This window comes from Neoarthrinium moseri (genome assembly GCF_022829205.1).
Source record: "Neoarthrinium moseri strain CBS 164.80 chromosome Unknown scaffold79_Wmoseri_CBS_16480, whole genome shotgun sequence".
In the NCBI taxonomy this organism is placed as follows: domain Eukaryota; kingdom Fungi; phylum Ascomycota; class Sordariomycetes; order Amphisphaeriales; family Apiosporaceae; genus Neoarthrinium; species Neoarthrinium moseri.
The window spans coordinates 14,306-26,566 of NW_026055193.1; the positions used below are offsets into that span (position 1 = coordinate 14,306).

The 12,261-nt window shown below is 50.6% G+C and overlaps 4 protein-coding genes across 4 annotated transcripts; 3 read left to right on the plus strand and 1 right to left on the minus strand.

Annotated features, from left to right (window-relative positions):
• Positions 1-3,100: 3,100 nt before the first annotated feature.
• Positions 3,101-4,750, plus strand: JN550_012075 (uncharacterized protein; the record flags this gene model as incomplete). Its single annotated transcript, XM_049310511.1, has 8 exons — positions 3,101-3,314; positions 3,371-3,448; positions 3,537-3,597; positions 3,651-3,695; positions 3,749-3,796; positions 4,142-4,222; positions 4,276-4,371; positions 4,429-4,750. The coding sequence occupies 8 exons, from the start codon at positions 3,101-3,103 to the stop codon at positions 4,748-4,750; spliced, it is 945 nt and encodes a 314-aa protein (XP_049165907.1).
• Positions 4,751-5,631: 881 nt separating this feature from the next.
• JN550_012076 (uncharacterized protein) lies at positions 5,632-6,591 on the minus strand (the record flags this gene model as incomplete). The annotated part of the gene is made up of 2 exons (XM_049310512.1): positions 5,632-6,236; positions 6,291-6,591. 2 exons carry the CDS (start codon positions 6,589-6,591, stop codon positions 5,632-5,634), a joined length of 906 nt encoding a protein of 301 aa, XP_049165908.1.
• Positions 6,592-7,931: 1,340 nt separating this feature from the next.
• JN550_012077 (uncharacterized protein) lies at positions 7,932-9,656 on the plus strand (the record flags this gene model as incomplete). Its single annotated transcript, XM_049310514.1, has 6 exons — positions 7,932-8,026; positions 8,135-8,582; positions 8,634-8,941; positions 9,083-9,107; positions 9,180-9,450; positions 9,511-9,656. 6 exons carry the CDS (start codon positions 7,932-7,934, stop codon positions 9,654-9,656), a joined length of 1,293 nt encoding a protein of 430 aa, XP_049165909.1.
• A 462-nt stretch (positions 9,657-10,118) lies between these two features.
• Positions 10,119-12,222, plus strand: JN550_012078 (uncharacterized protein; the record flags this gene model as incomplete). Its single annotated transcript, XM_049310515.1, has 5 exons — positions 10,119-10,404; positions 10,560-10,932; positions 10,988-11,013; positions 11,062-11,996; positions 12,049-12,222. The coding sequence occupies 5 exons, from the start codon at positions 10,119-10,121 to the stop codon at positions 12,220-12,222; spliced, it is 1,794 nt and encodes a 597-aa protein (XP_049165910.1).
• Between the last annotated feature and the right edge of the window lie 39 nt (positions 12,223-12,261).

Sequence of the window (12,261 nt, forward strand, 5' to 3'; positions counted from 1 at the left end):
CAGGACCACAGTTACAAGAAAGACGAACGGGGGGTAACGTCGGGTACTGAAATCTGCAGCAAAGTCCTAGATTTTGGAGACCGGAGACTGTTTTTGAAGTATCGGGAGGTGAGAGGAAAGAGGAGCGGGGTTGAGATTATTGACTTCAGTTCCTATTCGATAAGCAATAAACACTGCTACCCGTCGGTAACGAGTATGCACTTTTCATACCTTTGAATGGCGTCGAGGTAGCTGATATTGTAAACCTCTTCCTGTTCCCGGGATACTGAATCGCGGACGTCTTGTCGCATGCTTAGGTTTGCTTTCCCTACAAGCTGCCTCGAGATAAGTGAAAGGGATATGCTGGCTTCAGGCAGAAGAGGTTTGTTGTCAGGTAGGTATGATTTTGGTAAGAGCGTAGTCGCTACATTGATCTGATTGTCGTCAACTCGCTTTGGCACCAAGGCTGAGAAGTGGAATGTCGAGTTGCGAAGAATTCTTGAACAGTGATAGGGAGGAATTGTTACAAAACGGGCTTAAGAATCTGGAGAGGATGATATTACAACGTAGCTGTAATGTTCATCATGAAGAGACAGAGACCAAGTCCCCTCGCGCCGATTATCATCAGAGTAAAATGAGACTCATTCCGCACACCAAAAGCTGTACTATAATACTACTCAATCTCCCCGAATCGCTCCAATTGCCCTCAAGGTGTCCCAAGTTCGTCGCCATTTGCAATCTCACGGCAAGCTCACGGCGATGTCACGATCGCCGGGCAGTGCAATGGAAGAAGACGGGAGATATGCTGCCGAAGGGTCTGAGGCGGCATCTAGACTCGTGTGATCCCAGAATATGAGCCTGTGGCAACTGTCCATGATTCCTCCGGTTTCCAAGCACCCAGTACGCCATAGACGCTGCTTCAGTACGCTCGAAATCATGTCACAGCGTTTACCCCTGTCTAGTCGAATAAAACCACTCACAGTGGCTTCCAGAACCGCGGATTGTCACTTCACGCCTCTCCGCATGTATTCGTACAAGGATGACAGCGCACCCATACCTGTCTACCACTGTTCATATTGGACGGGATTTTTGCAAACCGAAGAATCCCATGTAAGGAGTGTTTGCAAATGTCAACACACATGCAGAACACAACGGTGGTGCTGTCAAGGTGCTATTCCGGTTTTCAGGGACGAGATAAGCTCTTCAGGGGGTGTTCCCCTGACCCAATTAAGCCGTTAGTTTCCTTTGTTCGGATGCCCCTATTCACACCAGTCCATGATCTCACACACAGCCTACCCATAAGAAATACGACATATCTATGGCAAGGTAATGTGAGTTTCAGTGATGCTTCTCGGTGCTACCAAGTTTGAATCTGTGACAGGGCCGCCTTGGGGATTATTGTCCGACATTCTCAAGTGATCACGAAAAATTGGCGATGCAAGGCACGATCATTAACCACCAATCATTGGACGCTCAGATATTCAGCGTGGCTGCAGATCATTCATCTGACCTGGGGTGGTAAAGCTTGGATGGATCCTGAGGTTGAGGACAAGAGAGAATGAGATGAATGACAAAGATCATGCTTCCAAATCACGATCTTGTCTTTGTCTCAGGGTTAGTGAGCCGAGCGATTAGGGCGGTTGAGGTGGTTGACTTTGAAGAGGATGGACGAATGAGGTGAGGGTAGCTAAGCCTCACCGGTGACTGTCTGAAAGATGTAGCAGAGAAGCTTAAATGCTGCGATGCGGCCCAGCTTCCTTCTGCGGATCATGGTTCCCTGGCAATACTAAGATTCTACTATGCTCATGGTGGACCTATCGCGGATCAGTGATCAGCGCCCAGCGATAGGCGAAGCGTGCAGCATCGGCTCACATATCCTGTGCCGAACCCTACAGGTTGGGATCTTGGGACAGTCCGATCATGGATCAAGTCGCCGAACGTTGTAGCTGACCCCTGACCGCATGATGTTTGACCTTGGAGAAAATCCCCGGCGCGGGTCTTGGCAAGTGTATGAGAGTTGACAGCGGCAGGGGTCCGTAACTGTCTCATGGCTCGGTGGCCGCCTTGCGCATGGGCCAGATCAAGGGGGACCCACACCTTCGGGCGCCCAAATTCTAGCGCCAAAGCCAAAATCCTCTTATTCCGACTTCACATCGAGAATCCGTGACGGAACGTACTAAGAGCGCCCTATAGTCAACAGATCATTGGTGTATACTCCATGACGCACCCACAGTGTAAAACAAACCACTTTCAATGAGCCAAGGCAATTTCTCGGCTGTGCGCTGGGTCACTACTCTACCTGCGAAGCGGCTGAGAAATCATGTTGTAACTAGCTTAGCAACTCATCTGGTCTGATGTCCTCAGGTAAGGGTAGTTGTGATGCAAGATTCGGCTTCATCCGACCTGGCCTGCGACATCTCCAGCTGCTCAGCCACCACGCGACTGGGCATGCTATGGTCGAGCTCCATCTGGATGTGAACCTGGCCCAGACCCAAGAGCCAGATAGACTCATTCCTTGTAGACCCACAAAAGGCTGATGCTTCTATGATCTCACTCTAGGTGCAGGTCGATCCCGAATGATATGTATTCCCGTTCTTGGCGTCTTAAACAAGGGTTGGTATGTCGGTAGGTTAGATCCTAGACGTTATAGGTCCCACAACACAGACCCTCCTTGCCTCCCCATACACGGCAGCCATGGGTCATGTTAGCGCCAAAACCTAAACATGCTTCGTCTCGGCTGCTTCTAGGTAACGCTCAGTGCCATTGCCGAGTGGTGTCTAGTCTGGACCTGACCGATCTGGTATCCACCCGATGTGCTCTGTTCCAGACGATCCTTGTGGTTCGTTATGAGTTGCGAGAGCAACCTTCGGAACCTTGGGCCGATCAGGGAACTGAGCCACTCAGTCTTGGCCTTATTTTCCTTTGGTCACCTATACCTTGGCTACTTTAGAGTTGTGATGCGTGAAATCGTTTGTACATAAATGTCGTCCTCGGGCATCAGCTTCTAGAACCTCCATCACAGCCAGTCTCGTCTCATTCTTTACACGACGGTTCGAGTCCTTCTGTCTCTCATTCTTCATTTCTAGTTTCGTCGGCTCGGCCCGCCTCCTCCTTTTTCAAAATGCCTTTCTCTATCTCTTTGCGGCAGGCCGCAGTCGCCATTCTCCTGGCAAACTCTGTCGCTACTGCGCAGTTCAGTGACAACACCAACGACGAGCTCACTGCCAGATCGGATCTCCAGGACAAGCGAGGTCTCTACGACTACGTTGACAGCATTGTCAAGCGTGTGGGCGGTGGTGATCCCTTCGCTTCAGCAGCCGCAGCCGATCCCGCTGGTATGTTATATTCTAATCGAAATTCTTTTGGCTCCAGTGTCTAATCAATTGCACAGCTGCAGCATCTGGCACGGCTGCCGCCCCAGCTCCCCCTGCTGGTACGCCGCCTCCGCCTCCAGCGCCGCCGGCCAACGGTTAGTCTATACCTCGCACCACGATGACAGATAAAGAAGTCTTCCTGGTGATTCGATAATGGGAGGGATGTTCTGACTTCTTTTGCAGGAGCTGCCCCTCCACCGCCTCCGGCAAACGGTGCCGCACCGCCTCCCCCTCCGCCAGCAGCGTAAGTTTGCACGTACTCGTCTGAGTATATCACTCTCCTAAACGGTATCCTAGAAATGGCACATCACCTCCTCCACCCCCGCCTCCGCCGCCTCCAGCGTATGTCGCATTGCCCAATTCATTTCGATCGATTTATTAACTAATATCAACAGCAACGGAACTGCTCCTCCTCCACCACCGCCTCCCCCGGCAGCCAATGGGTAAGCTTTCCAGCCCGTGTACAGCGAAGAACTCTACTTACACCAAATGGATCAGAACCGCCCCTCCTCCTCCTCCGCCAGCGGCTAATGGTGCTGCCCCTCCTCCCCCTCCTGGCGCAAATGGTACGTGTTTCTGACTGGTGCCATGCTAGTGATTCTATACTTACAAAGTAATCTCAGGTACTGCACCACCACCGCCTGCTCTAGCCGCTGCCGCTCCTCCTCCTCCGCCACCGGCCGCAAACGGTACGGCACCACCACCTCCTCCACCAGCGGCCGCCCCTCCTGCAGCGTAAGTGACAATGACGGCACGATACTATGCCTTCAGCTAAAAGAGTCATACAGTTCCGGAGCTCCTCCGCCACCGCCTGCCAAGGCTGATGCCGGTGCTCCTCCCGCTGCTGCTCCTCCGCCTCCTCCTGCCGGGTAAGTGACGGTGCCTGTCCTTCCAATGATCATGTAGCTAATGGGACTCATAGAAACGCTACCGCGCCGCCGCCGCCTCCCGCCAACGGTGTTGCTCCCCCACCACCTCCTGCCAACGGTGCTGCCCCGCCACCGCCGCCTGCCGCTGGGTATGTTACACCTCACGCCCTGATATGAGACGTACAAAACTAATGCGAGGGAAATAGAAACGCCACCGCAGCTGCACCTCCTCCTGCTAAGGACGCCAAAGCTACCAAAGCAAATGGAAAGGGTAAGGGTGCTGCCGTAGCCCCTCCTGCTGCCTCTGCCCCCGCTGCTGCCCCTCCGGCCGCTCCCCCGGCTGCTCCCCCGGCTGCTCCCCCGGCTGCTCCTCCGGCTGCATCTGCTCCGGTTGCTGCCCCTGCTGCTCCCCCAGCTGCGTCCGCTCCAGCTGCGGCGAAAGGCAACGTTGCCGCCGCCGCCGCGCCAGCTGCCAAGAAGAACGCCAAGACCAACTTGAGGTTTGCTCGACGGGCATTGGCCCTCTAGTTGTGCCAGCCGCTCTCGTTCAATATGAATGAGTTGGAATTGCTCGATACACCTTCGTCGACGAACTCTCAAGAGAGAGACTGCAACTGTTCTATTCTGGCCTGGGGCTGCCTACACTAGGTGTGGAGGCTTTTTGGACGATTCAGAGAAAGGCTGGAAATTTCCTGGACTTCTTTTTGCATGCATCATTATACCCACACACTCATTTTAAACTGGAAAGGAGGCGTTGGTGCAAGGACTTGGCACTACATGTATGAATATGAAAATCACCAAATGGCCAAAACAAAGGACCATCCATATACGACTTAGACAATTCAATGTAAATTGATGTATACTATTCACTAACGTGTTTTTGTGGCTCTGCTGTAGGTGATTCTCTGGTTCAGGCAACAGTTAATCAGCAAGCTAACCACGAGTATAACTGGCTTATCATCACTGAGAGTCAGGTCTGATAAGTGCTTCCCCCTTTGATGGAGACTACTATGTATGATCTGAGGGAGGCGCTGGTGAACGTGTCAATGATGAACGAGAAATATAGGCTAGACTTGAGTTTCGTGCGTTACCGGGTCAGATCACCAACAAGCAGAACTTCATGTGAGACCAGTACCCTCTTTTCTTCTATTCTGTTTTATATACGTTTTAAATGGAACATACGACTGTAAGCGGTAAGAAACATAGATTGTATAACTGCCCACTCTTCTGAAACCTTGTTGACGCTGGATAGTATTAGCTTGCTTACTTAGTATCGTAATTAGAGAGTACTTCTTCAACTCTACCATACCAGAACTCGTCCCACTACCTCCTAGGCACGGACTAGGGAAATTCCAACGTACGGCTCAACTCAATCAATGACCATAAGCCCGAACCTTGAGGAGCCTGCTTTACTGTAAGAACTCGCCTTTGGTCTTGGCAAGTTGCTCGTCATAGTATGGCTGAAAAGCTAACCATCCCTTCTCTGGTCCACCGACTTCCTTTACTGCATACTGTGCTTCTTCGTCGTTCACAAACTTTTTCCGATAACCTGCAGCGGAAGCGGCATCTGCAAGTAGCTGTGCATGGCATGTCTTGTCCAGACTGATGAACCAAAATGCAGCTTCGTCGACTGATTGGCCAACGGTCAGCAAGCCGTGATTCTGTAGTATGACTGCCTTTCCAGTGCCCAAAGCCGTTGCGATGCGGTCACCTTCCTCACGGTCGACTACCACTCCGCCAAAGTTGTCATAAACTGAGTGGCTTTTGTAAAAACGCAGAGAGTCTTGTGTGATCATCTCCAGTTCGCGACCGAACACAGAGAATGCTTTGCCATGAACGCTGTGGGCGTGACACGCGGCATTCGCATCCGGACGAGACCTATGAATTGCTGAGTGGATCGTGAAAGCGGCGGTGTTTATGGGTTCGTCGCCCTCTACAACCAGTCCATCCTCATCAACCAAGATGAGATCTGATACTTTTATCAGAGAAAAGTGCATGGACAGGGGGTTCAACCCTATAGATGGTTGTCAGCTATGACCACTCAAAGCTTTTGATCGTGGGTGCTTACAGAAATGATCTGTGAGGATGGGGTCTCGAACCGAGATATGTCCAGCTACTCCCTCGTCGAACCCACGATCTGCAAAGACACGAAACACAGCAGCCAGGTGCTGCTTCCTGTACAAACGCTCTTCTTCCAGAGATGCGAACTGTGGGTACTTCCTGATCTTCAAGTTCCTCCCGTCCTTCGCCTTTCCCATCGATTGCACTTGTGGTGGGCCAGACTTCTGCTCTGTGCTGGTCAATTTTTGGCTCTGCACCGAGTCTTCGACTCGGTCGTCAGAAGATAGGTTGACGATCGAGGGAGTCATATTACGGAGTCAATTCTTACTGATGGAAATAGGGTTCAATTATGTCAACATTCATCGAAGGGAGATTGTTGTCGCGGTCAAGTAATCTGGACTGACGCGATGTCGCCACTTGCACTAACCCCGCTTCAAGTGTTTCTATCCCGTCGGTCTGGCAATCGGCTGACTCGAGACTGGATGGTTCGTCTCACCGAGCGTACTTGTGAGTTAGATTCCTGAAATGCGACAGCAAATAATCGGTCAGCCCCTATTCCAGTACGGTTCGGAACCCAAACTGGGGGTAGCTGCTTCACATTTTAAGCATTGACACTAGATATATTTCACCACCTTAGGTACTACAGTTACTGTTGGGCTCGATGGCTCGAAATCGCTACCACCCTCTTGGTGCAACTCGACATGTGTTTAGTCGAACAGTGGGATGTTATCTCTTATGCATGGCGTTAGCAGTGACTACCCAGGCATGGTTGCACGAACATTACTCTTAATAATGCACGGGATGTGCCTTTTGCTGGTTACGGTGGCGGTGTCTTCTGCTGCGGCCTGAAGCGGGCCTTTGCATAGCCCCACCACAGATCTGGAGGCCTACGCACACCGAAGATTTCACTCATCAAGCCAACTGTCGAACCCGATGTATTACATCAGCGTCTGTCTTCGCTCTTGCTGCTTGGAATTTGATGTTTGCTTGACCACGGCCAGTCCGGCGCGTTGCTACAGACATGTGCTATCAGCTTGTAGAGCTATATAGTCAGTGCAGATGTCTTTATTATCAGCATGCCGTCGACAGATGCGGTTCTTATGGGCGTCGTGGCCATGGCATCACGAGGCGAACCATTCATGTAGGCTACGCCTGCCAGATTCACACTCCAAGCTGCCACTATGAAGTAGCAGGGGCCCCGAATACTGCGGGTCAGAAACAGGTTGCAGCCAAACATATCATACGGAAGTCATCATCAAAAGCGGAGTCTCAGCCCCCTATCACGCTTAAAAAGGCCATTGAGAAGATTCGGAAAGCTGAGAATGATCCCTTGCCACCATTACCGCAGGAGCCGCAGTTGCTTGTCCATGAAGGGCACACAACTAGGCCCCGAACAGGGTCAGCAGTTGAACCAGTGTCTCCAGACAATGAACAGAATTCAACACGACCCCAGAGCGACTATACGCAGCGTAATCAAAACATTGTTCAAGAACTACATGTAGAAAATGCAGCGAAATCCTCTACATTCTCTGACCCCACGCAAGAACAACGGCAAGATCAAGTTCCCGACTCGGTTATAGCCAGCCAGGTTGAGTCTCAACATCATCCGATCGATATAGAGACGTCAGACGATGATTACTCTACCATTATGACATCTCTTTTTGATGTAAATGTTGGCGTATCTAGCATGGCATCTGCGCAGGTTCCGGAGCCGCTTAATGCCATAGATATTCTGTCAGATGGGTTAGTGTACGACAGTCACCTTCAATACCTGTGGCCGCAATTCTTCTTGCGATCAAATTCCTTAGCATCTGCGCATCAGCAGATAACGCGCCTTATCTTGCGTTATAGCTTGGATTTACAGAACCTTGCAAAAGACCCTGAGTATTGTGAGAACTCGACCGAAACACTACAGGTAGCAAGGTTTGTTGAGCAATCGAAACGGATAGTTGCTCAAAATATTTGCAACCATTTGCGACAACAAGGCTTGGATGGACTTACTATTAAGCGCAATTACTACGAAAGCGACGACCTTGAGAAGCATCCGGACGAAGTGCAAGAACCTTGCATTTCCGAGCAAGTGGAGCCGCTGAAATTCAAACCGTTCCAAGATTTCTTGTTCCACACGGATCCTTTCTACAGCTTCAGGGAGAATATTAGGCTACTGGTGGAGGAGCCTCTCTTGCTTCCTCTACATATTCGCCTATTCGACTCCGCCCGAAAATGGTTTGACAATGTATGCTCCTCAATTCTCATATCTGAAATCCCGCCAGCGAAGCAGAGAGTATACTACGCCTGCGTAAGTCCGAGCTCTGGTACAGAAGGTGTGAACAGTACTGACGGATCCCAGCGCTGTGGGCAACTGCTTTACGACGACTACCTTGAGTCACGATCTGGTGCGCTGGATGAGTTGAAGCTTCTGTTAGATCAATACGGATTTGTTTCCAAGGCGGCAGCGGACCTGGAGGCCAATAGACCGAGACGGAGTGCTTTGCATGTCCCCAGTAATAAACCAACTCGAGTCAAGTCTTCTCGGAACAAGTACTGCGACATTCGTCTACCGCAATACTGGCAGAATCAAACCCGCAATGAACTGGGAAAGTGTCGCCCCCGGCCAGCCTCACTGCAAACTGACGACCATCACAACTTCATTCTCGCGTGCGTTCCATTTGGGCGTCTGATATCGAAACTGTATCAATCTGAAGTCTGTACTATTGACTCAGACCAGGATTTTTTCTCCCTCTTACGGTTTACGTACATGAGTAGCCGAAGCTGGCACCCATTCTCATTTATTCGCAGGGTTAAGGCTATACGCTTCGTCCAGGTAGGCTCACAAATGTCCTCCGTAGCCCCACACTGACGAGTTCGACTTGAACCTAACCTGCCTGAGTCACAGTTCGAGGTTTACCGCACAGGTCTTACCGACATCAGGTCTCACCCAACGCTACCTCCAAGCAACTTGAAGAGCCAATACGTCTATGACCCAATGCCAGCCGACCTCATGCCGCCTATTGGGTCAAATCTTCTCGTACACCTCTTGGAGCACCCGACGCATGCAGGTGTGCTTCCGGACTTGTACAAGAGAATCCCCAAAAAGCTGCGAGAGAGACTCGTGCCCTGCCCTCAGAAAGGGGCTTCAGTAGGTTGGGGGCTAGCTTTCGTCGAGGGTATAGACACATTTGCGTTTTTCCTATCGGGTTGCGTTGGGTTCTTACTGTGTCTTCTAGTAGCTGTCGCCTGGACAATGGTAAAGAACGATGTGCAGGGCGGCTTTGGAGTTGGCGCCTTCCTATTGACCTTCAGGGTCTTTTGTGGCGGGCTGCTTCATTCATCTGTTTCCAGAAGTGACAGCCACGAAAGTCATCATAGTTGAGTGTTACAGCTTATGCTCTGTAACAAAGTGGCTATATGACGTATATTAGTTTGAAATATATGGCATGTAATAGGCTTAATTGATAGGTGTGGAGCAAACCTTCTTTCACAGGCGTGGGTAATTTGTACTACGTGGGTATATACGATGTCCGGTGGTTTTATGATAGGAATAATACGTGAGCCAGAATCGAAGCGATGTACCAGCAATGTGGATCTATTTCAAAAATACATGGATTTTGTGGTTCTGTAGCTGGACTTTCACCACAGATGTGCACACTGCACGGATCTACCCGTAATGTAGTCAATCCTTCGGATGTTCGGAACCGGCGGCACAGCCACTTGTCAGCAGAAATGGCCCGTCGCATGGCTTCCACAATAGGTGCTTCGTAATCCTCGTAATCCTCAACTCATTCAATAGAGAATCAAGCTGTTAGAAAAATTCGTCTCGAGAATGCCCGACATCATGAACTCATCCACTCCCACGACTTATGCCGGTGGCGAAGCACAGGCTGACCCAGCATCGTCGCCTAAGCAGGCGTCAGACCCGCAGATGTCGCATGAAGCCAATGTAATAATCGAGAATAGTGAACGACATAGCAGTCCTACAATCGAGTTGCCCACACAGCCGTCTCCAAGCACACAGAAGTTGACCGGCAATGACATTGTCCTGGTAATGGCTCCCCTTTGTCTATCAGTCCTCCTATCTTCCCTCGACCTTACCATCGTCACACCAGCGATTCCTGCTATCGGTAAGTGGCACTCACAATCGTCTTGCAATTCCTCAAGCGGTAGACTTCGAACAAGAAGAAGTTCGACAATAGGATATGTTCTGGATTTCAGCCACAATGCGCATCTTGCGAGGCCGCCTCAAATATGATGATCTTGCTGACCATTTCACACTCAGTGAATCACTTCCAAGCAGTATCGGGATACATCTGGGTCGGGGGAGCCTTCATCCTCGCAAACACAGCAATGACGCCTGTTTGGGGATCAGTCTCGGACATATATGGCCGCAAGCCGATCATGTTAATCGCAATGGCCGTATTCCTCGGAGGAAGTCTGCTATGCGCCTTGGCACCAACTATGGAATCTTTGATCGCGGGCCGTGCCATCCAAGGCATCGGAGCGTCTGGTATGAGCACGATGGTAAACGTAATCATATGTGACACCTTCTCTCTTAGAGATCGTGGCTTGTATCTTGCCGTTACGTCTATCGTTTGGGCAGTGGGAAGCGCAGTTGGGCCTGTGATCGGTGGTGTGTTCAGCACCCGACTAGAGTAAGTGACCTCTCTTCTTGTTGGAAAGTAATGCAGTCGATCTGACGGCGATAAGCTGGAGGTGGTGTTTCTGGATTAACAGTAAGTTCATCCAATTGACAAAGTGACGCCAAGCTAATCGAAACAAAGTGCCTATTGGTGCGGTTGTCCTCGTTATGCTGGCAGTTTTCTTGAAAGTGCCCTCGGCCAATACACCAATCGCTGCCGGTCTCAAAGCGATTGACTGGACGGGAAGCGCGCTCATTGTCGGCTCCGCCCTTATGATTCTTCTTGGGCTCCAATTCGGAGGCGTAACTCACCCTTGGTCATCTGTCACCGTCATCTCACTCATCGTCTTCGGCAGCGCTGTTGTAGGGATCTTCATCATCAACGAGTGGAGATTTGCTATTAACCCGGTCATACCTCTTCGTTTATTCTCCAATAGATCGTCCGTGGCGGCATTTACAGTTTTTTCCTGCAACTTCTATATTCTGATTGGGCTTTCTTATTACCTGCCGTTATATTCCCAGTCAGTACTCGGAGCAGATGCATTGGGCTCCGGGCTTCACCTCTTACCGTTGATCGTGTCGAGCTCCTTGACAGCCGCGTGTACAGGTGCTTTCATCCAGAGGACTGGTATCTATCTACCGGTGATGTACGTGGCCCAGGTAATCTTAACACTTGGCGCGGGGCTCTTTCTCAATCTGGAGTATGGCGAAGGGTTGACGAAGATGTTCATTTTCGAGATAATTACAGGTGTGGGAGTCGGGATGAATATGGAGCCGCCTCTACTTGCTGCACAAGCTGCCTCGAGAGAGTCGGACACTGCTGCCGTCATAGCCACCATGGGCTTTATCCGTTCAATCGCAACGGCTGTAGCCATTGTCGTCGGTGGTGTTGTCTTCCAGAACAAGATGGCTTCGTCCAACAGTGACTTGGTCAAAAATATTGGTGCCGAACTCGCTGCGGCATTTTATGGGAACGAAGCCACTGCTAATGTTGAACAAATTGGGTCTTTACCAGCTGTGGAACAAGACACGGTGAGACAAGTATACTACAACGCGTTAAAGGCAGTATGGATAGTAGTAAGTGATTATTCGCTCATAACATTTCTATGCATTGTCTAACGCGAACTAGTATGTCGCTGTGGCGGGCCTTTCATTTCTTTCAAATCTGTTTGTACGCGCTCACCATCTGAGTCGGGAGAGGAAAACTGTTCGTTTTGGGATTGATAGAACCAGGAGGAGTCATCAGGAAACGGAGAGTCCAGCGGGGCCTCACGGTATTGAATTAGTTCGCCTCAGGGACTGAGTCTTGCTGTTGAACACTTTATACCTCAGAGCAACCGAG